General features: G+C 44.1%; 1 protein-coding gene across 2 annotated transcripts; it reads right to left on the minus strand.

The window, feature by feature from the left end:
* Positions 1 to 1,926: 1,926 nt before the first annotated feature.
* On the minus strand, positions 1,927 to 24,213 carry gnaz (guanine nucleotide binding protein (G protein), alpha z polypeptide). Of its 2 annotated transcripts, none has more exons than XM_052051671.1 (3): positions 23,885 to 24,213; positions 10,605 to 11,875; positions 1,927 to 3,821 (listed from the first exon to the last, which is right to left on the minus strand). In XM_052051671.1, the coding sequence occupies exons 2-3, from the start codon at positions 11,325 to 11,327 to the stop codon at positions 3,477 to 3,479; spliced, it is 1,068 nt and encodes a 355-aa protein (XP_051907631.1). In that variant the 5' UTR covers positions 11,328 to 11,875; positions 23,885 to 24,213; the 3' UTR covers positions 1,927 to 3,476. The 2 variants fall into 2 exon arrangements, with proteins under 2 accessions (XP_051907631.1, XP_051907632.1); XM_052051672.1 differs by lacking the exon at positions 23,885 to 24,213 and adding an exon at positions 22,931 to 23,102.
* Between the last annotated feature and the right edge of the window lie 892 nt (positions 24,214 to 25,105).

Genomic DNA, 25,105 nt, shown 5'->3' on the forward strand with positions numbered 1-25,105 from the left:
CGTGAAATAAATTCACTCTGTCAGCATTCTAGCGATTGTTAGCTACGTTAGCTGTATTGTAGGACAGAAATGTTAATTATTATTGTTGTTTTTTTTAACGGCGAAACGAGGGGAAAACGATTTTTAAATTGCTAAAGTGAGTGTGCAACATATTAACTGTAGCTCTGAGTTCAAGGTGGTTCCCCAAACACTGCAGCTCTGTTTTGGACGAAATTACAGAAATTGATTTATAAAGCCTCAGTCCAAACCATACGGTTTCGTCAATCGATCAAAAACCTTGTGTAGTGATCAAATGACATTCATTGGTCTACCCAAAATGTCATTACAAGTTTCAAATGACTCCATTTTGATTTCTTTGTTCGCTTGTGGGCCCAATTCGGATATATCACAAAATTGGATCTCCTCAGAAAGGAATCAGAATATTTCCAATAGGAATTGACAGTGACTGGACCAAGCCATTCTCTCATCATATCCCAACAAAATGTTTTGTACGTCGATCATAAGTGATGAACCGAAAAAGCAAGGTTATTGATTTTCTGTGGATGGGAAGGCGGCTTTTCAACGAGAACGGTTGCTCAAAAAACGTTTCATGAACGGATTCAGCCAGGTTGGTTTATTATATCTGTCAGGAGGAAGAGCCGAACATCAGTAATATTCTGGGAGGCAAAGAGTGCAGAAGGTCATAAGCTCAGCCTGCATGCTTCATTTAGGATGGCTCGCTGAAGCAGACAGGACGTACGAATCAGGCAATGCTCGTTTTGTCCGCATGTTGATTGAGGCAGAGACTTCTCTCTTTTTTACTCACCAGGCAGTCTGTACCCAAGGAGCAGGTGGGTGGAGATGTGGAAGCTACTGAGGGGGCGCAGAGGGCATACTGAGAACACTTCAGCTGGATGAAGCGGAGGTAAGATGAGGACACAAGCAAATTCACAAGATCCTTGCGGCCTGGCTTTATAAGTCTTGTTTTGGAGGATATAAATACTTCTATACAGATGAGTGCTGAACACTGTCGTTAAGAAAAAGTCCAAAGGATTTGCTGGTATAAATAGATGCAGTATTCTTATTATTTAACCAGACTCAAAAATAAATTCATGAAGGTTGTAAATGTTGGCTGTGGCTTTGGCAGGGATGACGTAAATCGTACTTCCTGCGTGTCCTATGCCTGCTCCAAAGCATTTTCCCAGTTGGATATGAGTCCCATAACTCGTCAAGAACTACTAGCCATCAGCAACATGTTCTACGTGTGGAAATTGATTTTCCATCATCGGACACATGGACGATAATTTTGAGATTTCTTGTCATGAAGAGTGTAACTGAGCACAGGATATAGGACAGAACCAGGATTTGTCCGGTTTTGTTTTTGTTTGGCATCGAGGCACTCCACATGACATTCATGAGGCTGGCAGCGGAACTGTCCAGTCTTCAGTGGGATCTATTTATCTGCACGCCGAATTTCCCAGCATTGTTGAAGTCCGTCCGTAAAAGAATAAACCACAGGCCTAATTCACTTTATGGAACATTCATTGAGCGAATTACCACCAGATGAACCAGTCATTCATTTGAACACAGCTGGTGTGTTGTGCGATGTTATTTGTCATACAGGTTCTACGCTGTTGATACATTTTGCTGTCACTTTGTCACAGCTTCAGCGTGTACGCATCGAGCTGCGGGGCACCGCATGTTGTCACCCTATCACGGAGAGGCCCAATTTATTCAGGAGTAATTTAATTACATTCTGGATGTGGCTATTAGTTGTGCCCCAGCAGTTTCATTGTTCGCAGGGGACAATCGCTGCACATTCAATGGTCTTGGACAGTATGTCGCTCGTCGCCATTTCACTAGGTGCCGCATAGTTCTAGACAAGACAAACTGTTTTGGCAAAGTCTCTGTCCAAAAAACAAAAAAACCCACACTTACAACTCCATGAAAATTTGCATAAGTTTTATTCGCAGTTGTCCTTTTGTCATTTAGTTTGAATTGTATTTTTTTTTCTTCTTTTTTTTTTTTTTCTCGAAGTGGACATCCTGTAAAGTCAAACGTGAAGCCCTTAGCTCAGTTGTTTGCACATCGCAAGCGGGAAGAAAGGGCAAGAGAGGAGGAACGGAATGGAATTTCCCTTTCTCCTTCTCTTTCTCTCTCTTTCTCTCTTTGTCTCTTGCCATCTTTCAGCTCAACCACTATTATTATTTGTTTAGACAAAAGAGTGTACCGTACAGTCTATTTACACATCATAGCAACCGTTGGACAATTTCCACTTGGAGAATGCAAGGAAGATTGAACTTTGCGTCGTCTCTTTCACATTTTCCAATGTCCTTTTTAAATCCTTGCCTTTTCATGAATGAAACTTGACTTTGCAACGTTTTTTTTTTTTTTTTAAGTCATCGTAACGCCCTCATCACTGCAGTTATATCGATAGAACTCTTCAATAGATTCCTCTTGACAACTATACAATCTTACACAGTGTTTGACTTTAATATATTTTTTGGGGAATATATTTTTGGAACCTAGGAAAACAGAAATAAAATTCCAAGGAAAATAGAGTCGTATCCCAAAGTAACAAAATCATGCATGTTTGAAGGTATTTTTTTCCCTCCCTCTGATAAAAACAAAACCAAAATAATTGTCATCGATGTTGGCTGTTTTATTTACAAACTGATCTTGGCACTGTTTTTTGTCGTCTTTGCTGGAAAGTAGAATTACCATCGCGAACACTTGACGCAATCGAGCAGAACACTCCCCGGTAAATCAGTGACCTGCTCTAAAGGGCAGGTCTGCCATACATTTTTTTTTCTTTTTCAATGCACAAAAAAAAAGCAAAAGCAAAGGAGGAACACAACAGCCTTTATAGAGTTAGGTGGAGAAGAACAGAAATAGTGCGTAGAAAATATTTTTTTAGTTCAACTTGAAACTGTGTCCGTTTTTTTTTTGACACACCTTTGCAACACGGGCTCCTCCTACGACCCCGCGGCCACTCTCGTTGTTAACCATTATTAAGAGTGAAAAATAATAATAATAATAATCCCAAAGTGAACATTGATTTTTGCCCCTAATGTTTCCTGTAAAGCAGCATTAAATGTCATCAGGCAAACAACATAATCGAGACAAAATGAACGAAAAGCCACCCAGTAAGTACTTTGTCTTCTGTTTGGCAGGCGGGTGCGGAAAACCGTCTAACATGTCCAGTGTTGCGACGTCAAGTGCTCGAATTTTAATCTTGCGTGAGCAAACATAAAGGTGTTTGCGTGTGTTTTAAGTGTCTCTGCATACTCATATTCAGTGCAAACACATCGGGTATCAATTCCCCATCTTTGACCAACTAAAGCATTCGAATCTTCACCATCCTTCCCTAACCTCATTTCATTGACCTTTTTTATTTCCTGTCATTGTTGCACTCGGATTAACCCATCCGACAAACGCATACCTCACCTGTTCAACCAACCAACCAACCAGCCCGCCCACCCACCAAACGTCTTGTCCTAGCACAGCCCAATGTACTTGAGATTGTTCTGGATGATCACGTCCGTGACGGCGTCGAACACAAACTGGATGTTGCTGGTGTCGGTAGCGCAGGTGAAGTGCGAGTAAATCTCCTTGGTCTCCTTGTTGCGGTTGAGGTCCTCGAACTGCCGCTGGACGTAGACGGCCGCTTCCTCGTAGGTGTTCTGGCCCTTGTAGTCGGGGAAGCACACTGTGAGAGGAATGCGTTTGATCTTCTCAGCCAACAGATCCTTCTTGTTGAGGAAGAGGATGAGCGAGGTGTTGGTGAACCAGTTGTTGTTGCAGATGGAGTCAAAGAGGCGCAAGCTCTCGGCCATTCGGCTCTGTGCAGGGGAGGAAGGGGTATGAAAGAGAAATCGGGCGGTGAGAAACATCCTAAAGAGGGAAAATGGGAATGATAGCTAAATGTGTTGAGAAATGTTCTTCGCGGCTATTTTGGATACACGTTGATATAAAAGACTTGGCTAAAAGATGGGTTTGACTTTTTTTTGAAAGCTGGTGTGACACATTCACAGTATGTAGCATGTTGGATGTTAAATCGTGTGAACATAAAACAATGCCAAGTATGTTCCAATTGAAGGGGCGCTTAACTCTTTAAAAATTAGCCACCTAGCTTACTCGTTTAGCATGGTGATGTCACAGTGCAATCCAAGCCAGGTTTGGCTTGTCTTTTCGGAGGTTCCTTCGAGGCATCGGTTTATGAAGTGAAGCAGATTCTTTTAGAATGCCGCCTAATTTTTGACAAGCATTAGACGCCAAACAGGAACCATGGCATTGACGCTAGCGCTAACAAGGCTAAAGCGGTTTCCAAGCTGGTCCTTCATTGTTGAAGTGATCTCGGGAGGTAAAAAACAAAAAACAAAAAGAAATGTTTTACTCCCATGAAGTATCCAGATTAATGGACGATGCCCTTTTTATTTTACTTCAGCGTACTCTGCTTAAGCTGATCTGAAAAATGACTCAATATTTTGACAAATGGCTTAATGTTTTGAAAGGCTTCTATTTCTGTCATGGCCGAGAAAAGTCAATTTTCAGAACATGACACAGTGCTCTTATTTCATCTATCCTACTGACTCCATCGTCATCTGCCTAAACTCCGTTTTGTACTCGTTTTAGTTCTCATGTTTCAGTCAGATTTTTGAGAACTTATCAACCCGTTTCCCTGTTTGGTGTTACAGTGACTTAATTTAGGCATGCTGCACAGTCGCCATTTGTACTACCATTACAAGTATCCGGGGCGGGCGGGGGCTCATGATTCTTATTGTATTACAGGAAGCATCTGATGGCCTGTAGTCATTCAGATGACTACAGGCCGAAGTTTATTGCCATTTGCCCCCCCCCACTTGAAATCACATGGTCGAGAAGAGTTCTTGAACTCAATTCATATGCAGTAAGCGGATATACATAAATGATTTTTCTCATACAGTTTGTCATCATGTGATGTACAACAGCGGAAAGAAAAATGGGCACGTTGAGCCTCCCGTAGCAGCTGCTGGCCTGTGGTGACCGGTCAGCAGCTTGTGACTGGGTCCTTGTCATATGGAATGCAGTGGTTTAGAAGGTTAGAGGAATAAGATAATGCTCCGAGCATATCACAAGATCTGCACATGCTGGGAAAAAAAAAAAGAAAAAAAGATTGCAAATGAAAGGGGAAAGGAGAATGAAGCCTCAATTAGGATTCCAATCCGCCGTTTTAATTGAACCTACAGAAGCAGGTCATTCCGGCAGCTATATTTACGTTTTCCACTTGTGTTCATCGAAAGAGTCGTTTGGACTGGTTACTATCCCTTCCACTCACATTCTCCTAATTGTTCTGCAGTTTGAACAAAAGCTCTCCTTTCCTCCTAACTTGTATAGTACATATCAAAAAGATTGTAGGCTGGTCCCTTAACTTTGTCCGCCAAACCTAGTTTAACCTGCCGTTTGACCGCTGTCCTCTCCCTTGCAGTGTCCAAACAAGAGACGACCACCTCTCGTCTTTCACCCCGGCCTCTGCAACTGATGCGGTAGGCAATTTTTACTCATACATACACACTGGCGGCCCGGTAGTCCAGTGGTTAGCATGTCGGCTTCACAGTGCAGAGGTACCGGGTTCGATTCCAGCTCTGGCCTCCCTGTGTGGAGTTTGCATGTTCTCCCCGGGCCTGCGTGGGTTTTCTCCGGGTGCTCCGGTTTCCTCCCACATTCCAAAAATATGCATGGCAGGTTGATTGAACACTCTAAATTCTCCCTAGGTGTGAGTGTGAGTGCGAATGGTTGTTCGTCTCTGTGTGCCCTGCGATTGGCTGGCAACCGATTCAGGGTGTCCCCCGCCTACTGCCCGGAGACGGCTGGGATGGGCTCCAGCACCCCCCGCGACCCTAGTGAGGATCAAGCGGTACGGAAGATGAATACATACACACTGACCGCACTCTACCTCAAGCACAAATGCAAACTCTAAAAATGGACAATGACAGCAAAACTCCCGAAGCGCAATTATTTGCGTACATAAAGTCACACAAATCTTCAATTGGGACCTCAATTTTGCACGTCACAAAAGCATCAAACAATTAATTCAGGCTGAGAGTGTTTATCTTTTTCTGAACCATACCAAAGGATTTCATATATTCCGCAAAAACCTTCTGTGGAACGTTTATTTGTATCTTTTTGAGTTTCTATTGAAGTATTTGTTTGATTTTTCTTATCAGGCTTGGGTGTGGTCTGTGAAAATGAACTCGGCTTTCCCTCCCAAAATGTGATTAGCCACAGTTAATTAACAATTGGGTAAAGTACTTTTGACAAAACAAGCACAAAACTCCGAAAAAGGACGTTCTACCGAGCCGTATAAATCAGTTCGGCTCACCATGGTAGAGTTTTTGTAAATTCTTAAACCTTGACCCGGCTTGCGGTTTCACCTCGGGGAGCGTATGCCAGATGGCATCTGTGTGATTTCTTTCATTTCATCCCAACACAATGCTCACATTTTTCACAAAAAGCAAAAACAACTCGCTAACGATGGAGCTCGTCCAGCAATTTGTGTTCTTTCTTTCTTGGCACGTGGATGTTTATGACATAACTGTGAAAAGCTGTCTTTGAGAAAACCATTTCCATTCCTTTTGTCACATGAAAGCGATGTGTCTCTGTTGACTAATCAGCAGACTATACAGTGTCTGGCTCCACTCTTTAAGTACCATATCACTCTGGTGCGTATTGCAGCACAAGGTCGGAAAAAAAAATCTGACAATATTTTATATTTCCTCAGCAGTCTTTTTCAATGGGAGTATTGTGTTCATCTCCCCGCCTTGCAGTATCAACTCACCCCGCGGGTTGACGCCATCTGTAAAGAACAGCAACACCAGTATTTTTCCAGTCAATTGCTGCCATAGCATTATACAGAGAATTAAAAATACAGCTTATTAGAGAAGCCTTTTTTTTTTTTAAACGAGACACTGTTATGTCATAAGAAGAGTTTGATTGCATGATACCATCGTAATCTAGTTCCTAAGTACTTGGTCAGGTCTTAATCTGATTGGTCGAGACGGCGGCAGACATCTGCTTGTGTGCCTGTGAAAGTGGCAGTCTGTCTTATGCTTGTATAAGGTTACTGCTTTTGGGGACATGTCATTTTACATGAAGATCAACTACCAAAAAAAAAAAAAACTAGCGCCCTGCATGCTGGTTCGACCAGAATCTGACAATGCAGTTTTCATATTTTCATATTTTCATAGTATTTGTTCCATAGTTCGGTCACTCTCACTCACTCGTTTGCTGCATTGAGTTGCTCAGCACTCGTAATTTAATTTCAATCTGGACTATGAATTCATGCATTCATAATCCAACCCATCCCCCACCCGCCTTCACCTCCACTGTGATATAGTGGCGCACAATATGTGCACTGAATATCTAAATTGTGTCAGACAAGTTCCTAGCAAAGCTTTCAAACACAAACTGCAAGCCAATGTGGGCCACATCCTGCATCATTGTCTTTGTTCAGTGCAGCAGAAGAGGTGAGAGTTGTGGCGGGACAACTCTTGGCTTCTTCACCATGGCGATGCGCCTGCTCGCAATGACCTGAGCATCCAACAGTTCCCGGCAGCAGAAGAATATCGCCACGCTGGAGCTGCTCCCCGACTCGACACTCCAAGGGATTTTAAAACACGGAGGCACCCCAACGCATCCCGCGTTCGGACTCCTGGCGGATTTTCGTCTAAATTTTTGGATTTAATCTTAAAACATCACCTATATGATAAGACACATTAGGCCTGTCCAAATTCTCTACGGTTTTTGCAGTCCACGGAGGCTACATGGGGGAGGAGCTTGAAGTATTGTGGATGGTCCTTCGGAAGACGCAGTCTACGAATTTGGACACCCCACCAAAATTCTTGCTGCTGTCACTCTGAAATCACACCACCACCACCACCTCTTTTATTGGACGCGCTGTCAGTCCTCACGGCGGCGCCGCGCCCAAATTTTTCGTTTGGGGCGTGTTTCCTGTTGCGGCGCTGTACATACATACGTAATGGATGGGCTGGTTGACGGCCGGCCTACTTCACTGTGTTCAATGCAGCGTATCTCCAATCTTGTAGTTTGTGATTTGAATTTCAAATATGTCATTTGTGACTCCGGTCCTGGAACTTTTTTGACACACCTTGCTCATCTCCTTGTATTCTCTCCGATGATGCTGTTTGTTGCCCCCCCCCCCTCCTCCCATCCCCTGTCCTCCTCTCCCGTTTCATTCTCATCCTCCTTTCCCTAGTCACAGCTCACTGTCAACATTGCAGGATTAGGAGCATTTGACTGGCTTGTTGCTAGGCAATGGTAACCATGGAAACCGATTCATTATGAGGACAAAGATGGCACAGGGAAAATGCAACTGGGAATGAGTTGACGGGTGGGTGATGTACAGTAATTATGGTGTGTTTTAAGTCTTGCGTGATCCGGCGCATCAAAACTGAAACTATTTCGTTCCAGAGGAACGTTTCTTTAATAGCGGCTTTGAAGTTAAAAATGAGACGGCAAGATTTATTTCCTGAAATGAAAGCAGATTACTGTGTTTGCAAAAATCCTACATTGACACAAATGGGCAAACTGCAACTGGATTTGATTGTATCAGTCAAATTCAGTTCTAAAGATTCACACTAAAGGCAAAACACATGACATCCAATTTGCCCATTTTTTTGAGCCCCCATGAAAACTGTTTAACAGTAATGTATTTCATTAAAAAACACGTTTCAAACCACTTGACTTGAATGTTTGAGCGAGGCAAAATGCTTTTTGCAGCTTGCGGCTTCACTCTTGTGATATTTAACCATCACTCATATGTCTTGTCATAGTATGCGGATTGTTCACGAGTTGAGCGATTCCAGCTGTCTCACAGTGCTCGACTGTGGAGCCTGAGATTTTTATGCCCCGCTCGTTGTCGCTAAATACATTTGTGTGTCCATCGGGTTGAGATCATCAAATGGAATGTAGATGAATACTTTTTGTGTCCTAATCCAGTTCGTTCAGTTATAATGATACCAGAGCACAGCAAATGTTGAGGCGGACTAGTGACTTATCTATCCTGCTTGAATTCTTTCCATCATTGCTGATTTTTCTCCACACGTATGGGGACTTTATTTTAAATCGAGCGCACAGTGCAGTCTTACTGTGCACATGGGTGGTGATTTCTTTAGTATTTTCAGAGACGTGCGCCGGTAGAAAGGGATGTTTACGCTGTTGTGGACCCAGCGACTTGTTTCCAGGCCAATGGAAGTGGCGCCATTCGTACTCTTTTCGGCGCAGGAGAGGTGCGCTGGAGTTCATGCGGCAGATCGAAGCGCGCAAAACCCGTTTATAAGGAACTGCAAAGCAGAGCTGCACTTACGGATGATGTAATGACAGATCACCACTGTAGAGTGGGCACTTTGAACAGCGGAGCGCTAAATCCACTTAGCACCACTTGCGCCACAACTTTGACCTGCTTTTACCTGGTCTTAAGTCGTTTCTCCTTTCTTTCGCCAAATTGGCCGGTGAGCCAGGGTGTGTAATAGACGACGCCTTCAGCCCACCGGAATGCCCAAAGGTTGAAGCGCAGTCTGCCAAATTCCCAAACACTGAAAATTAGACTCGCCCCCGGCACAAAACTGAAGATGCGCCAGTTATTATGCCAAACGCAAATAAAGCCCGTGGTGTTATTTTGTTGTTGGCGGTAGTAAGCTCACAGGACTTTGAAAACCATCGTTTCTTGCTCGCTAGTTAGCGGTCCGAAATTTGAAGTTGTTTTTTTTTCCCCTCGCACCTATGAACTCCCAGTGAGATCCAAGAGCCTTTGCAAGCTGTTAAATCTCACAGGTAATGCTTCACACGTGGTTCTGTGAACTCAATTAACACCATACGATTTTTTTTCTCCACAGAATCTATTCTGATGAGTTCCAACCCATCTTTCTTAAACTTGTAACCCATGCATTATTAGCTCACTCCAGTAACCACACGGAACCACAGGCTCGTGTGCTGCGTGACTTGGTTCTCGAAAGGCCTTGGGTGCAGACGCCGGTTTCTTTTAGGAAAGAAAAGGTGCTTGTGGAATTATTAAAATATCTGCCCCCTTCGGTGATGCTGACAAAAAAAACTGAAATAGATTGTTGATCTTCGTCAGTTAAACAAACATTAACAACACAGATATGCTATGGGTAGGAAATAGTTTAAATTCCAAAACCGCCAAGAGATAACACGGTCATCCCTCTTCAGTCAGAGACACTTCAAATAGAGCTTTGTTTTTACAAGATTACATCAGAGTGAACGTATCGGCCCAGACACAAAATGAAACTTGGGTGGCTTTCTGTGTTACGGCTTCAAGTCAAGAAGATATTTTGGTTTGATCGCTGGGGCCGATCCCAGCCGCCTTCGAGCAGTAGGCGGGGTACACCCTGCATTGGACGCAAATATTATAATTTAATAAATCATGATTACATGATTATATTGTGATTTTGAGTAAGTAAAATGTTCATTGCAGACCATCTGTGCCTTCTGGGTTTTTTTTTTCTTCTTCAGTTTATAATAGTCTTGCTCGGGACACTTGTGACATCTATAAGTTATGATGTATGGCTGTCTGTGTGATGAAGCGCCTTAAAATAGATTTTCCTTACCGTCTGGTTATCCTCGTAGAGCTTGAGGTCATAGCCGCTCAGTTCAACGCAGAAAATGATTGCCGTCACGCCCTCAAAGCAATGGATCCACTTCTTTCTCTCGGATCTCTGTCCACCGACATCTACCATCTTGAAAGTCAGCTCCTTGAAGGTGAACTTGTTCTCTACAATGCCGGTGGTCATGTCGCGGGATCGCAGAATGTCCTCCACCGTCGGGATGTACTCGGGCGCGGAAATGCGGTCCAGGTCGTTTAGGTAGTAAGCAGTATTGTCCTCTAAGTGGTACTCATTGGATCGCTGAAAGCACTCCTGGACCCCAGAGTCCGCCCAGAGGCGTTTCATGACTCCCAGCAACTCTGGAGTGATCTCGCCCTTGCTTTCGGCGGGCCCCGTGAGGGCAAAGACCTGCACGGCGTCATAGGCGCGGTCGGGATTGTGAAAGTCAATCTTAAGGGTGGTCAGGGCACGGATGATGCGTGTGAGCGAGTCGATGGCGTTGTACAGGATAAGGGGCTTATACTCCTTGCAGGCCTCAAGGTTAAAGCCGCCGCTGTGAATGATCTTCATCTGTTTGACGATGGTACTCTTACCAGAGTTGCTGGTGCCGAGCAGCAATAACTTAATCTCCCGCCTCTGCCGCTGACTCTCTGATCGCAAGTGGCGGTCGATTCGCCTCGAGCGCCGAGCCGCTTCCTTCTCCTCCGAGCTCTGACGGCATCCCATGGTCCTCCACCACGTGGTGAGAGCAAAGGAACTCGTGCTGCCGCTTGACGGGTGAACTAATTGCAAAGAAGAAGGGATGGAAAGTTTGGAGCACGGGCGAGGATTATTGGGAGTGGGGGCGGGGGGAGGCAGATGCTGCGTTAGAACAGCCAACAGCCAGGAAAGCCTCCACAGAAATGAGCGACTCAGGAGTGTTTCATTCTTTTCGCTCCGGGGCAGTCTCTTGAGTCCTGTGTGGGCAAAACCCAGACTTGCGGGATGCCCACACAGCGCCTTGCACCGAGGTCGGACTGCCTGCTAATGTCAAGGGAGATGGGGACCATAGCAAGGGCACTCCTTGAGGAAAAGCGCTGGAGGAAGGCAGGCCTCCTTCTTCAGTTTATGTCAGTAGAGGAAGTGTCTGGGCTCAACGGGTACAATCGGGAAATTTCTCTCACTCCATTCCCACATGGCTCCCCTGTTGCGTTCTCCCCGTCAGCCCGCTGCGATCCTCCACCCCAGAGTGAGATTTAGCTTCTTGGGCTTGTAGATAAATACTTCTCAAGGGTCTGGTAAAACACAACAGAGAAAAGATATCAATTTATACACATGCTGGCCCTGACATCGTCACGCTTTTAATTCTTTAATTGCGAAACGCTGTGTCGCCGTGTGAAAGCACACAGTCGCCGCACTGTCCCGGTCCGCTAGGTTCTGTGTAAAAAGTCAGATAATTGCCGTTAGAGCTGTGATTTTGTTTTTCCAGGCTAAAGCATACTACACGGAAAAGCAGACTCAAAAAAGCAGTAATGCAGTTTTGCAAAATTATGTTTTTTTTAACAGCATGTTCAGCTGTTTGCACTGCAACACTTCACTGCCTCCAGATATCGTCTGCTGTTCTCAGACTGCAATTCAGCGAAACGACATTTGTTAAAATGCTTATTTACTGTCTCGAGGGAAAATGATGCAGGTGCCTCCCGCGCTTTCAGGGCACAATGAAGAAGACCCGCTTTGCTTGCAGACATCTGGGATGTTCTTTGCCAGGTTATGCACTACGATTAGTGGAAAAGTACAAATATTTTCATGGGGATCTGGTTTCATTTTGCTCCTTTGGGGGGGGGGGGGGTATGCATTAGTTGGGAGTTAGCCGTTTACCTCATAAAAATATTGAACCGTAATATGTTTTTGGATGTTAATAAAACTCCGCTTTGCAGGTACAGGGGTGGCCCGTGGTAAATAGACACATAATGAGACAGGCTGTTCTCCGTTGGCGGAGTAACAAACATACTTTGGCCTAGTTTTTCTGGCAAAAGTCAACTTTGCTCGACCGATCTGAAAAAAAAAAGACAGAGAGAAAGGTAGCATTTCTCCGGAATTTGGAAAGTGATTTGTTCTTCAAAAGAGCGAGAGGCTAAACAGAAGAGAACAAAACATCTCCCCAACAAACGAGCATCGTTTGCTGGCTTCGGGCACCTGAACTAGGACGCCTTCAATGACACAGTCAGGCAAGACGATGAGTGCGGAGATTCTGAGACGCGATGTATGAAGTCCTTTTTTGCGGTAACTGCATTTCTGCACCTTTTGAAGTCACACCGCATTAGATAATTGTTAGGCGGGCATTGCCAACAGTGGAAACAACTAACAAGGAAAAAGAAAATGCGAACGTTTATCGTCGCCTCATTAAAAGTTTCAGCAGTGCTGAACTTAACAACAAAACGTAGACGTGGATCATTGCTGATACCATTTCACACATCTTCGAGACTGTCACTTTGTTGTAAATCAACAAATTCAGAGGTGAATTGGAATTGGAATAAATGTAAAGGCATCATGAATGCTGATGTAATGCCAACTTTACCTACCCCTCCCCCCCTTTTTAAATTACAAAAAATTGTTTTTTGTAATTTAACCCGCATTAACCTCACAGTGCAGAGATAGCAGGTTTGATTCCATCGCCGGCCTTCCCGTTTGGAATTTGCATGTTCTCCCCTATGCCTGTGTGGGTTTTCTCCGGGTACTCCAGTTTCCAAAAACATGCATGGCAGGCTGATTGAACACTCCAAATTGTAATTAGGTGTGAGTGCGTATGTTTGTTCGTCAATGTGTGCCCTGCGATTGGCTGGCAACCAATTCAGGGTGTACCCCGTCTGCTGCCCGAAGACAACTGAGATAGGTTCCAGCATACTCGCGTGAGGATAAGCGGATTAGAAAAACGGATGGATGGATGGATTTTGAGTTGTAAATAGTCTGAGCACCAGGATATTCAATTTTAGTACTAATGTTCTCCTGTTAGTGGTGTGACTGACTTTTGTGTTAGGTCATATTGGTGTATTTAAAGCAGTAGGGTGCAGAGGAAACGTGGGACTTTTAAGATGACTGTACTTCCTTTGTCTCCAGGTTTGGAGGCCCGCTCCGACTTTGACTCCGACTCGGCACCGTACAGCTTCACAATGGCAGGGTTACCCAAATCACGAGCGTCATTCCTTTATGTCAAATAGTGGGAATTCTTGACCCGATCTTAATACTTTGTATATCATGTTAGATTAAATACCTTTGTGGTAGATGACAATACCCAAAGAGTATGTGATTATTTACTTTACTGAGAATTCCTGCAGCCATGCAAAAATAAAGCTGGCCTCCTAAGTGAGACAAGACGCTGCCGGAGGGATATTATTATTCATGTATGTGATGAACGAGCAATGCATTAGCTCAACTGCGCTTGTCTCCCACGTTGTGCGGCCACCGCAAGGTGACACATAAGCCTGTTTAGTGTAAACACAGCCAAACAGCTTTTCCCGAAAGGGGACCGGTGAATTCCAATGAGGAAAATGTTGAGCAGGGATTCAAACGCGTGGCATCGCACGTAAGCTCGTGTTTGGGTCAAATATTCCGTATGCATTTGCGACAGACGCAGCGGTCGGGCAGGAGTCAAGGTGACTTTCAGGGCTCTGTGACGATTGCTCCGGTGGAGCCCTTGTGAAAGATCCACGGCATTGGTGCTTCCTTCAAAAGGATGTGAATTTCAGTGTTTGCAGGCAACACAGTTTAAACACGCTGTTACAGTCAATAAGGAATGAGCAACTTAATTTCAACGTGTTTCACTCCAATAAATCGCAATTTGACTTATTTCCGACGGCTGGCGATTGAATCTTGGTGTTCGCAAAAGACTATTTCTTTGTTAGACGTTGGATGAAAACTGCTATTCCGGTTGTATAAAAGACAGAGTTATCATACCAGATTTGGCTCAAAACAATGTGTTGAAAACATTTTGAACCCCTCTATTCCCACACACCCATAATCTTGGAATCTGCTCCTTCTCCTATAATACCACATCCTTGCCAAGGACAAATGGACCAAGGATAAAAACTAGCATTGACGTGAATTGGCACAAAATCTCCCCTGTAATTTGTATTCAATGGCAGGTGTTTATGAAACCATTTTTTGATCCGCTTATCCTCACGAGGATCGCGGGGCTTTGCTGAAGCCTATCCCAGTTGTCTTCGGGCAGTCGGTGGGGGACACCCTGAACTGGTTTCCAGCCAATCGCAGGGCACACATAGACATACAACCATTCGCGCTCACACTCACACCTCGGAACAATTTAGTGTTCCATTAACCTGCCATGCATGTTTTTGGAATGTGGGAGTACCCGGAGAAAACCCACGCAGGCACGGGGAGAACATGCAAACTCCACACAGGAAGGCTACAGCCGGAATCGAACCCTGAACCTAATCTAGGAATCTAGGACAAAAGAAATAAATAGCAAATAGTCAATATATGGTTCCAGCCGCAGAGTGATTGATCAGTGTCCTCCCGGATTGTAGCACAGACATTGTCAGATTGCAACTGTATCATGTGATGCCTTTGAAAAACATGTGACATTCCTTATTTTGCAGCTTATTAGCGTAACGCACGCTTGAGTGTGTGTACCTCCGAGGAGCAGAACACAAAGTACTCGTAACCTCGAAAGCCTGCTTGGCTGTGATGAGTCAGAGCTGTGTTGCTCCCACTTTACATCACAATTAGAGTAGATATAGGTCAGACAATGGAATTAAAATTATTTTTTTTAATGCAACGTGCGACAGTTCGTGTAAGTTGATAATATATGTTCATGAAGATAGTTAACATGATGAGATTATACGTTATTATTCACATTATTATTGTTGTTGTTATATATCTGAATGATGCGCCTCAATCAAATACACCAACATCGCCATAAAGTGGAACTCTTTTTGGGTTGTATGAAATTGGTTCTACTTTTTCTAACCAAATTCTGCAGATGCCCCAGGGGGTTCGGCAAGAAAGCCCAGTGATGCATCTGCCAAATTCATAAACATGCTGAACCATTGACCATTGTCCCGGCAATGATAATGACAATGCGCCTGTTTTTTGTTTTTTCGGAGTGCAACAATGTGTATTACTTTTTGTGACCAAATTCTCTGATCAGTCGTGAGGGCGAGGCAAACTCGTCCACCGGAACGCCCAGAGAGGCACCTCCTGGCCCCCAAAATGTGAGACTGCACTAGTACGAAAATGAAGTTATGTTCGTTTTACGCCGAGTGCATGGATACCAGTCTACCAAAATAGGCTTCTGCATTGATTCTTTTTTTAAATAACTCAAAAGTAATGCAGAAGTCGTATGACACCTTGCAATTCAGAGGTGAGTGTTGTAATATAACTTACTTTCAGGTGACCAAAACTTACACAGTATTTATTAGGTTTAACTTGCCCAACACAGGCCGTATATTTTTTTCTCAGTAATGTGTGAATCCTCTCTAATGGGAGATCAAATTGACAAAAAAATTGCTGTGAAAGGGCAAAATCGTGAGGGTTTGTTCTGGTGGATTACGTTAATTTATCCAGAAAGCTTCTTTCATCAAGATTCATTCATGCTTGATAATCGCAGCAAATCAAAGTACTTTGCCGAATGTTAGTCTTGGCCAGATTTAGCTTTTTGGACAAAATGCATTGTAGTGTAAGTTAATGAGAACCGTTTTTTTTTTTTGGCGCGTGGGGAAAGAAGCTTTGAATAGTCAAATTGTTGGATATAATTTTCCATATCAGTTAGAAATCATCAGCAAATGTTTCAGAATGAGACCACCTCGAGTGGAATTTAGCCTCAAGTATTACCACAATCATTTTATTATATACTTGCAAATTTTTTGGAGACAGGCGCCGATTTGATTGGCGTAAAAACTGCGACATCTTCATTTTCGTGCCGTGGCAAGGCTAGTTTAGCATGATTGTGAATTTGGTGGAATGCACTACGCCTCGATAGGTCCTGTGGCTTATAGTAGATTACATTTTAGACTACCTAAAAGCAGGTCTAAGTTACGGCGCAGGTGGTGTCTCCCTAGATGTGTATTAGGTGGAATGGAGTCAGTGATCCATCCTCTGGAAAAAAATGACTCCAATGCTCAAAAGCATTTTTTGCTTCATGAGAAAGTAAAGATGACTTTGAAAAGGGCGCAAAAATTGGCCGCGCCCCAAATTTGACATTGTCGTTATTTTTTTTGTAATGCTGCGGAACCGCACTGTGTCAATATCAGAACCACAATCGCAATATTGATGTCTCGGTGAAAAATGACCAATTGTCATTGCATTTTTCTTTTTGCAAGTTGGAATTGTGAATATGGCTCTTGTATTTGGATACATTTACATAGTGCGAATGTACCAAGTGTGTCCATGATGTAACGCTGGGGGTAGACTTCAGAGATGAATGCCTGCATTTTGAGGATGCAACTCAGTCATTAAAGAAAACAATGGAGGGCAGTGTTCCCGCTGTTCTTCTCCCAAAACAGCGGACGCTTTTCGTGGTGGACGCGGGCTCTCTTTTTTTTTTTTTTTTTTTCCGATCATGCCCTGCAACGTTGTTGATGTTCAGTGGTTGTGTTCCCCTTTTTTCAATCTTGCGGATCACATTGAGTCACAAGGCCAGCCAGCGTTGACAATGGCATGTTTGTGCACAGGCTAACTCGACGAGTAGGCGGCCAGACGCGAAAGGATAAGGATGGCAAAGGTGGACAGGCACTTTTCCTGTCGGATGTCTCCTTTGCTGTTTGACCACAAATACATTAAAACGCATTAAAACGCATCGCCTGATTGGCGATGTGACCCAAATTCGTTGTGAAGTCATAATTACTGTAACTATATGCATGAAGAGCAATTTTAGGCTCTAAATGTATGATATACCATTGAAAAACAGCAAGTACGGTGGTTACTCAGCATGTCTCTTGGGGCGCAACATCGGTTTGGGTCATGACAGATAAGATATGTCAACTCTCAGCAGCTGTCAGGTGCTTTCAAACCAAATACATTTTTTGGAATTGTTGGTCTTTCCAGCATTGATTCCATGCAAAACCAAATATGATCTCCCCGCAAACTCTGCAGCCCTTTTCAACAATGACAGCTTGTTTTTCCTGCTTGTTTTGTGTTCATGATACGTGTGACTTCTCATCATGACCAGAAAAGCAAAAATGTTGCACGAGACGTCCTCAAATCTCTCTCGGCCTCGGTTCACAGTCACAAGGGATTAAACGCTGTCCCAATGTTTTGCTTTTTCTTACACTTTTCGGCTTTTTTTTTTTTTTTTTTTTGGCATTACCAAAAGATATACAAGGGATGTAATGGCTCCGTTGCTAAGTAGACAACGTAACTTTTTTTAAGTTACATAGAAGTTTTTGCAGAATTTACTCCATATTTATTTTGTGAAGTGGTTGCACAAAATAAAATCATCTAAGTCCAGCTCAGTTCAGCAAGCATTAATACACTTTTTTTCTTCTTCTTGGTCTTTTTAAAAACATTTTTTAAAAACAATTTTAAATAACAGACCAATGTAGCCTGGCTTTTGCCCAAAATCAGCTGGAATAGGCCCCGCCCCCCAAGACCCTCAACCAGGATAAGTGGAATAGAGAATGGATGGATGGATGAACAGTGGTTAATAAATTTTCGCACTTGTATGATTTCTTTGGTAATGTTTCAATTTTTGTTTTTTTTTTTCTTGGAAAAATGACTTGTTTAAAAACAGAGGGTTAAAATGGCAGTTTGACCCTGTTTGTGTTTGACATTTTTGACTCCCCCGTATAAAGTTGTATGTGCGCACGTGTAACTGAAAACAATCCACATACGCACACTCATACCTTTAACTGCTCTCATTGCACAGTAACATCTTTTACCCGCGGGTTGCAGGCAATAGCGCTCCCACATCAACCCACCGCCACCATTACCCCCCGCCCCTCTCCCTTCCTCTCCGCTGCCTCCTTGTTGTCATATGACCACTGTTATGTGTGTGCAACGGAACACAAAGTTGGTCTGTTTGTCCCCGTCAATCTGTCCTCTCACATTTGAGTGCAAGTGAAGGCCCGTTCACTTGTTGGCCTTCAGCGGGGGGGGGAACAGACGGGCTCCTGTATGTGGCGACGGGCACTGATGAGAGGGAGGTCAAGTGAGAAAGAAAGAAGCGAGCCCAGCAAATGTTGTTTCATACAACACGGTCACTGAGCCCCGCCCTTAATTTGGGTTTGATTCAGCATGGGCCATTAAGTTATCTTGATATCACCCCCTGCACAAGAGAATATCCTCCCAAAGACGTCTCCTATTACCTGGCCGGGATGAAAAATCCAAAATAAACACCCCGAACCTTTAAGGTGCGGCATTTTTGGGATAACCCCTCGCCGTTATTTTCTTTTTTCCTGAAAAATTCAGCTATTTGCGGTTTTCAACCTCAGCCCGAAGCTGTGTCTCAAAAATATTGTTTCGGTGCCATCGGGTGGCATCTTGGAGACGAGCAACTACAGGATGTTGAATTGAGGGGCAGAGTTTCAATTAGTCAGGTCATAGCTCTGTCTAATGGCCTTGTCAAACCGCATCTCTATTTTGTCGTCCCCAACGGTCGTGCTATCTACCACACTACCAGATAAATATCATTCTGCGTCTTCCCAGATGCCTCACAAGCAATCGTCAGGTATGTCACGCGACACGAAACACTACGTTTGTCTGCAACACATCTGTCGGCTCACAATCGGGCGACATTCTTTTAGTCCGATGTTGGTCCAATGACAAAAAAAAGCTCTCTGCCAATAGCTTTTTACATCTCTCGTTAATCACAAACCCTTTTATATTGGTGTCAATCTCTGGCCTATCTTCACGGTTCGCGGCAGTGCTCACTCGCTATCCTCAACGAAAAGCAGGCGCTCGCATGAACAGAATAGTTTGTGTGAAAAATACTTGGCCGTAAATCTGAGAAAGTCAAATGAATGTAAGTACTGTGGTGACAGTGTACGCCTTTGTGTGGCTTGATTCTTACGCTGCTGCGCAAGTTGATTCAATGTACGCCATTTGTAAAATCACAATGTCCGTTGGTGAATCGGCTGTCACTTGGATCACTTTTCTACTTTGGGTACTCCCTCATTCACCGACTGACGCAGCACCAGGAGCAACCGGGGGTTCAGTATCTAGTTCAAGGGCACTTCGACGTGGTCGCAACGGCCGGGGATCAAACCACCAACCTCTGGGTTGCAAAACGACCACTCCCTCACTGAGTCACGCCGCCCTTTTTTCGTTGGCACTTCACTCTCGTAAACTGAGCGCGAGCGCACCCTGTTGTAGGAATCAGACGAATATCCCCAGTTTATTAACTGCCAATGCCAGCCACTTAAGAAAAAAAGAAACTCTTGAGTGCGAGCCAATCCAGAGCATTCTGACGGATCTTTCAAGGCTCACAGAAGATTGTGTTTTATTGTATGATGACGTAAATAGAGAAATTGCCAAATGAAAGATTAGACTCTCTTCTTTCATCAACAAAACAGTTTGTTTCTACCCCATACTATTTTTTTAAAGTAATCAGCAGTAGAACATGGCTTGGTTTTACTGAAATTACCTATTTTGCACCCAAAAATGCAGAAAACAAGCTTTTCGTGATGAGTTACATTTTATATACAACAGTGACTTTTATGCACTGATTTTGGCTTTAGCAACGACTCAAACATCAGAAATATTTTTTCGTCTATAAAATACTAACAACCAAAATGTGCTTTAGATGGCCAAATATTGTATTTAGAAATATTCACCAGTGTAACAATTTTATATTTGATAAACTACAAACTATTTGCATGCTATCCAGTCATAGTAATAGTAGTATTTAGTAGTGTGTGCGTATATGCATCGTGCCATGAGTGTCGACATAATCTGTACGTACATTACGTCATCACTTCTATTTTTATTATCTATTATTTGAAAGACCTCTGTCATCTTTCCTCTCTTTTACAACACTCTGTAAACGTGACAAACACTATGATCAACCGCAAGCTTTTCGTAACGGTCACATCTCTAGACATGCGCCATGTTCGCAAGAGTCGAGCGTTGTTTTGACACCACAGAAGGAACCCTATGCTGCCATCTGTTGGCTATAATTGCTCTTTTTGGCTCTTGAGTTGTACTGACTTGGTGGTGTAAAAGTGTTACGAGGGCCCTGGCCCTCTTCGTGCACGGGCAACTGGGCGTGTACCTTCACAATTTTGTTGTCCCCTTTTAAAATCAAGTCTGCCCGTGCTGTCCCCAGACATTATCTCAGCCACTGAACTTGAATGAAAGCAAGTAACAAAGGAGTTGGAAGGAGGTCAGCTCAGCATAAGTTTTAGTCCCAGTTGCTCTCCGTTTTATATGCATACAACTCATTTAACCGACAGCATTACTGTGGCAACAAGAGCAATCGTTTGCCATTGGCACAGTTGCGAAGGAGGCCTCATGTTTTATGTGCCTCGTGTTTGTCTAATTGAGGACTTTGCATTTTGACTTACTGAAACCATTCGGTCCAAATTCTTCTCTCGGGCCAACATCTTGACATGTTTAAACGTTTGTTTAAAACCCACTCATGTGAGCACTGGATGAGCCCTTTTTTATTCGCTTGTGTCCAGAATAATAGAAGTGTGGGTCTTTTTAGATATGATTTTGAGATTGGGAGCATTGGGCATTGTATCCCAAATCTAAAAAAACAAATGTATCAATTTTGAGAGTGAAAGAAAACGCCATTTAAGATTTCCAAATCAAAAGAAGCGTTTCCCGTAAATCACAAAAACAATAATTAAGTATGAGTTTTTCTGAGAATTGCTTCACATCTGCGTTGAATGGGGTTGCGCAACGTCCGGTGCCTGTAAACTCAATAAAAATCCATTTTAAAAAAACGCCTACGGGGTTTAAATTTGCCAGACAACATGTTGGCTGTCCGAAGGAGTAAGTCTCCAACATTTTGTCGACCAATGAAAGCGACTTAATTCCTATGGGCGGTAGGGTCTGCAGACTGTTTCTCAGATGGTCCGCCAAACACAAATCAACCCGTGGTGCATTGTGAAGTATGGTGGAGTTCTGTATGTTTCTAATACTTTTGTTTTGGGGCAAATTAGTGAACCCACTGTCGTTCTCGAAGAGGTTGCCTTATGCCGAAGAGGAAATGCCCCTTAAACGTTTTAACTCAACGTCCTCGGCTTTGAATGAGGTTTCTTCACAGGTGCCCAACATTGGTTGACTCGAAGCAACACAGATTTCAATCAGCTCTCAGAAGCAATTGCACAGGGGGGGTCCTTGATTTACGACTGCCCTGGCAGGAAAAGGTTGATAAACTGGTTTGCGGCGAGTACTTTGTCACGCAAAGAAGTCACGCTCGTCTCGCGTCAGGCTTGATATTTTATGGCCGACAACTGTTTGTACACGCAAACATTTGTTGTGATATTTCCATTCGGCCCCCAAATCATACTAAATATTAGCGTTTTTTTTTTTTCTCAAAACAAATGACACTACTATCCTCCTTTCAACATCCTAGTATCCTTTTTCTTTCCTGAAAACGAATCACAAATTCGATACGTTTTTCAAAATGTTTTAATTTGCAGTCGAACACTGTGTTCCCGATGCATTTGCACGGAAGCAAAAGCTGTTCTGTGGATTTTGAGCTTGACTCACTTCACACGCTCCGATTGTCCCGTATATCAACTTGGACCTCGTCCATTTTTTCCCACTCCATCAGACATTACAAGTGAAAAAAGTAAACTGTTTAATGGGGGAAAGCCACTCGGATGTGACTGCGGCTTGCAAGGCTGATTAGAGCTTTTGTCACAGTGAGCTTGACCTTGGTTGGCCTACTGTTTGGTTCCGAGCAGTGACGAGATTGTGGGCAAACAGGTGGAAATATTATTATTGACAACAGCGGGCTCCGGCGTAATTGGCATGACAGAAAGTCCGAAAGCGGCAAATAGCACACAAAGCCTTCTCCCATCTTGTTTGTGGAAAGCACCTCATTGCTACATCGCTGATGTTATTCGGACATATTGAACTAATCAAATGGGAGTGCCAAGTGGAAGGAAAAGAGGCATCTCGGCAAATGATGAGTTACACATTTTGGATAAAAAACCTGGTTGAATCGCTCCAAAATCTGACTTGTAAAAAACCTTGAGCACGGGACTTGATTAAGAACAGCCACCCATAAAAGCCCATGTGTCAGTCCCAGACCGATCAATATTCCTATCCCTTCTCGTCCTTTGCAGACAAGCCCAAACCGCGCAACGATATGGGCATTTACGTAAGCTAATCTTCCTGATCCATTTTGAGGAAGCACGGGCGACTTTATCCACCATTTTTACCTTAATTCCAAGATGTTTGAAGTCTGTCTGTGTACGTCGTCATGATCACCAGCCAGCATTTTGATAAGAACAGCGTTTTTTTTTTTTTTTAAACAAGCAAGTCTCTCCAAATCGTATTTTTTTCCCCCTCTCTGCAGCATCACAACCTCCGCCCCTCTGCCCCATCTGCCTCCTTACTGTTAGCCCACCGCTGCCACCACCCCAGGCCCCTCCACCTCTCAGCTGCAACGGTTCCCTCCCCGTCTCACAGGCATGGAGCACAAGCATACAATACAAAAAAGAGGATCATGATGATTCGATTTACTACATCTGAAAGGCTGCTGAAACCATCTTCCGTTTTTTTCCCCCCTCCTTGCCGTCACAACCCATAAATCAACTCAACAGTGATCAATGCCGATTAAAACGCAGGCGTAAAGCGGCGGTCGGCGCCAATCCCACACGGCTCCTACAATCTGTCCCGGCGCCTGCAAAACAACGCTCAAGAGGAATTTTGTCCCTTTTCCGACTGTACATTCCCATCCGGTGTCTTCTGACGCTAATACCCGATCATGTGGTGCTTCTCCGCTTCTCCTATTTCCAAGCCCAGTGGCCTGGACTGACACACACACGCACACACACTTGTCCTACATAAGCTAACTGACAGATTTTAGCACGCAGATGTAGCAAAAGCATTCTGAGAGGATAGCGGATGCTTTTTGGTGGAGAGTCAAATATCAAGGATATGATAGCACTGTCCACTGGCACACAGCTAGCAGGGTGGAGGAGGGGGGCCGGACAAGCTGGTTGCCCCGGTGTCATCTCATGAACATCACCTTGCCTGTTTTGTTGCGGGAAAAGACGGCCGAAACGCACGCAAGGTGCCCCACGTTTATCCTACCCTGTCCCCAAACCGGCCTTGCAATGGAGCTGATGTAAAGAACCAAAAACGGCAGTCTGAGTAGTAGTTAGCCTTACCGTGTTCACAAGCCAGCATCCATTCACAAAGGATACTGCAGATGAGCCCTTGCGCGCAGAGAACGCCTCTGAGCAATCCACCCTTTCAGTCGCACGTCTTCATTTTTCCCGCATACTCCCAGTTATGCACAGACGCACACACACACGTTCATGCACACGCACATGCCCGTCTCTATCTTTAATGTGCCTTTTACAAGTCTGTATCCTCTCTCGTTTGCTCCAAGGCAGTTGAGACACTGCAGCGATGGGGGTGGAGGGCGAGTATGTGTGTCTGCGCGCGTGTGTGTTTGTATATGTGTGTCCGTCCGTGTGTGTGTGTGTGTGTGTTTGTCAGAAACAGAGAGAGGGAGTGCAGGACAGAAATGGAGGGAGGAGTCAGAAGCAGGGACAGAAAGCGCGCATGGGAGAGAAGGGGGAAATGGTCAGGATTAAATCATGAGACTAACAGAGATTTTTTTTTTTAAAAAAGGAGCAAAAGGGGATCTTTATTTCATGCGATGGTGATGACAAACGTATCATTGAGGAGCTTGAGACCCGCATTGAACGGAGGTGTTAGGATACGGGTGTGTCTTTACGTTTAAGGCCGGCATCGCCCCGTGATTTCATTAATGATGGAAAAAACATACCAGAGAGAGAGCGAGAGTGAGAGAGAGAGGGAGGGAGGGGAGTCATGACGACAGCAGAATGGGAGGTTTGGACGATGGTGTAATGTGCTGTTTCCGTGCCAACTGTCTCTGTGACGGCGGGGTGGCTTCGTATGTTGTCATTGGTCAAAAGCAGGAATTGACAGAAGCCCGGGCAAATGAGACAGTGTGCCACAGGTTGTGAATGGGTGTTGCTCTATTGTCTTTGGCTTCTTAGATGGACTTCCTCCACAATTTGGTGTTCACCACTTGGAAGCAAACGGCGTGTTTTGCGGCCTGCAGATGGTCAATGCGTGCTGTGAAATTTTCAATCAAGAAATCGCATAAACTCCCCTGTGTCCAGGATGAAAAAGCGCAGGCACAGAGGGGAAAAACTCCCCGGGTCGGCGTGTGTAAGATAATTTCCCGGACACTAAGTCAAGTGTCCTGAGCTGTTGGATAAATCAGCAATGCAAGAGGACAATCTGATGAAGATGAGCAACTGTGCATCTCACTGAACTGAGAGATGGACTTTTGAGTCCACGTCGGAGCTGGCAGTCTGGTGCTGAGTTGTCCCCGTTCTCGTTACCTTTTATAT

The sequence above is a fragment of the Hippocampus zosterae genome, chromosome 18, assembly GCF_025434085.1.
Source record: "Hippocampus zosterae strain Florida chromosome 18, ASM2543408v3, whole genome shotgun sequence".
NCBI lineage: Eukaryota > Metazoa > Chordata > Actinopteri > Syngnathiformes > Syngnathidae > Hippocampus > Hippocampus zosterae.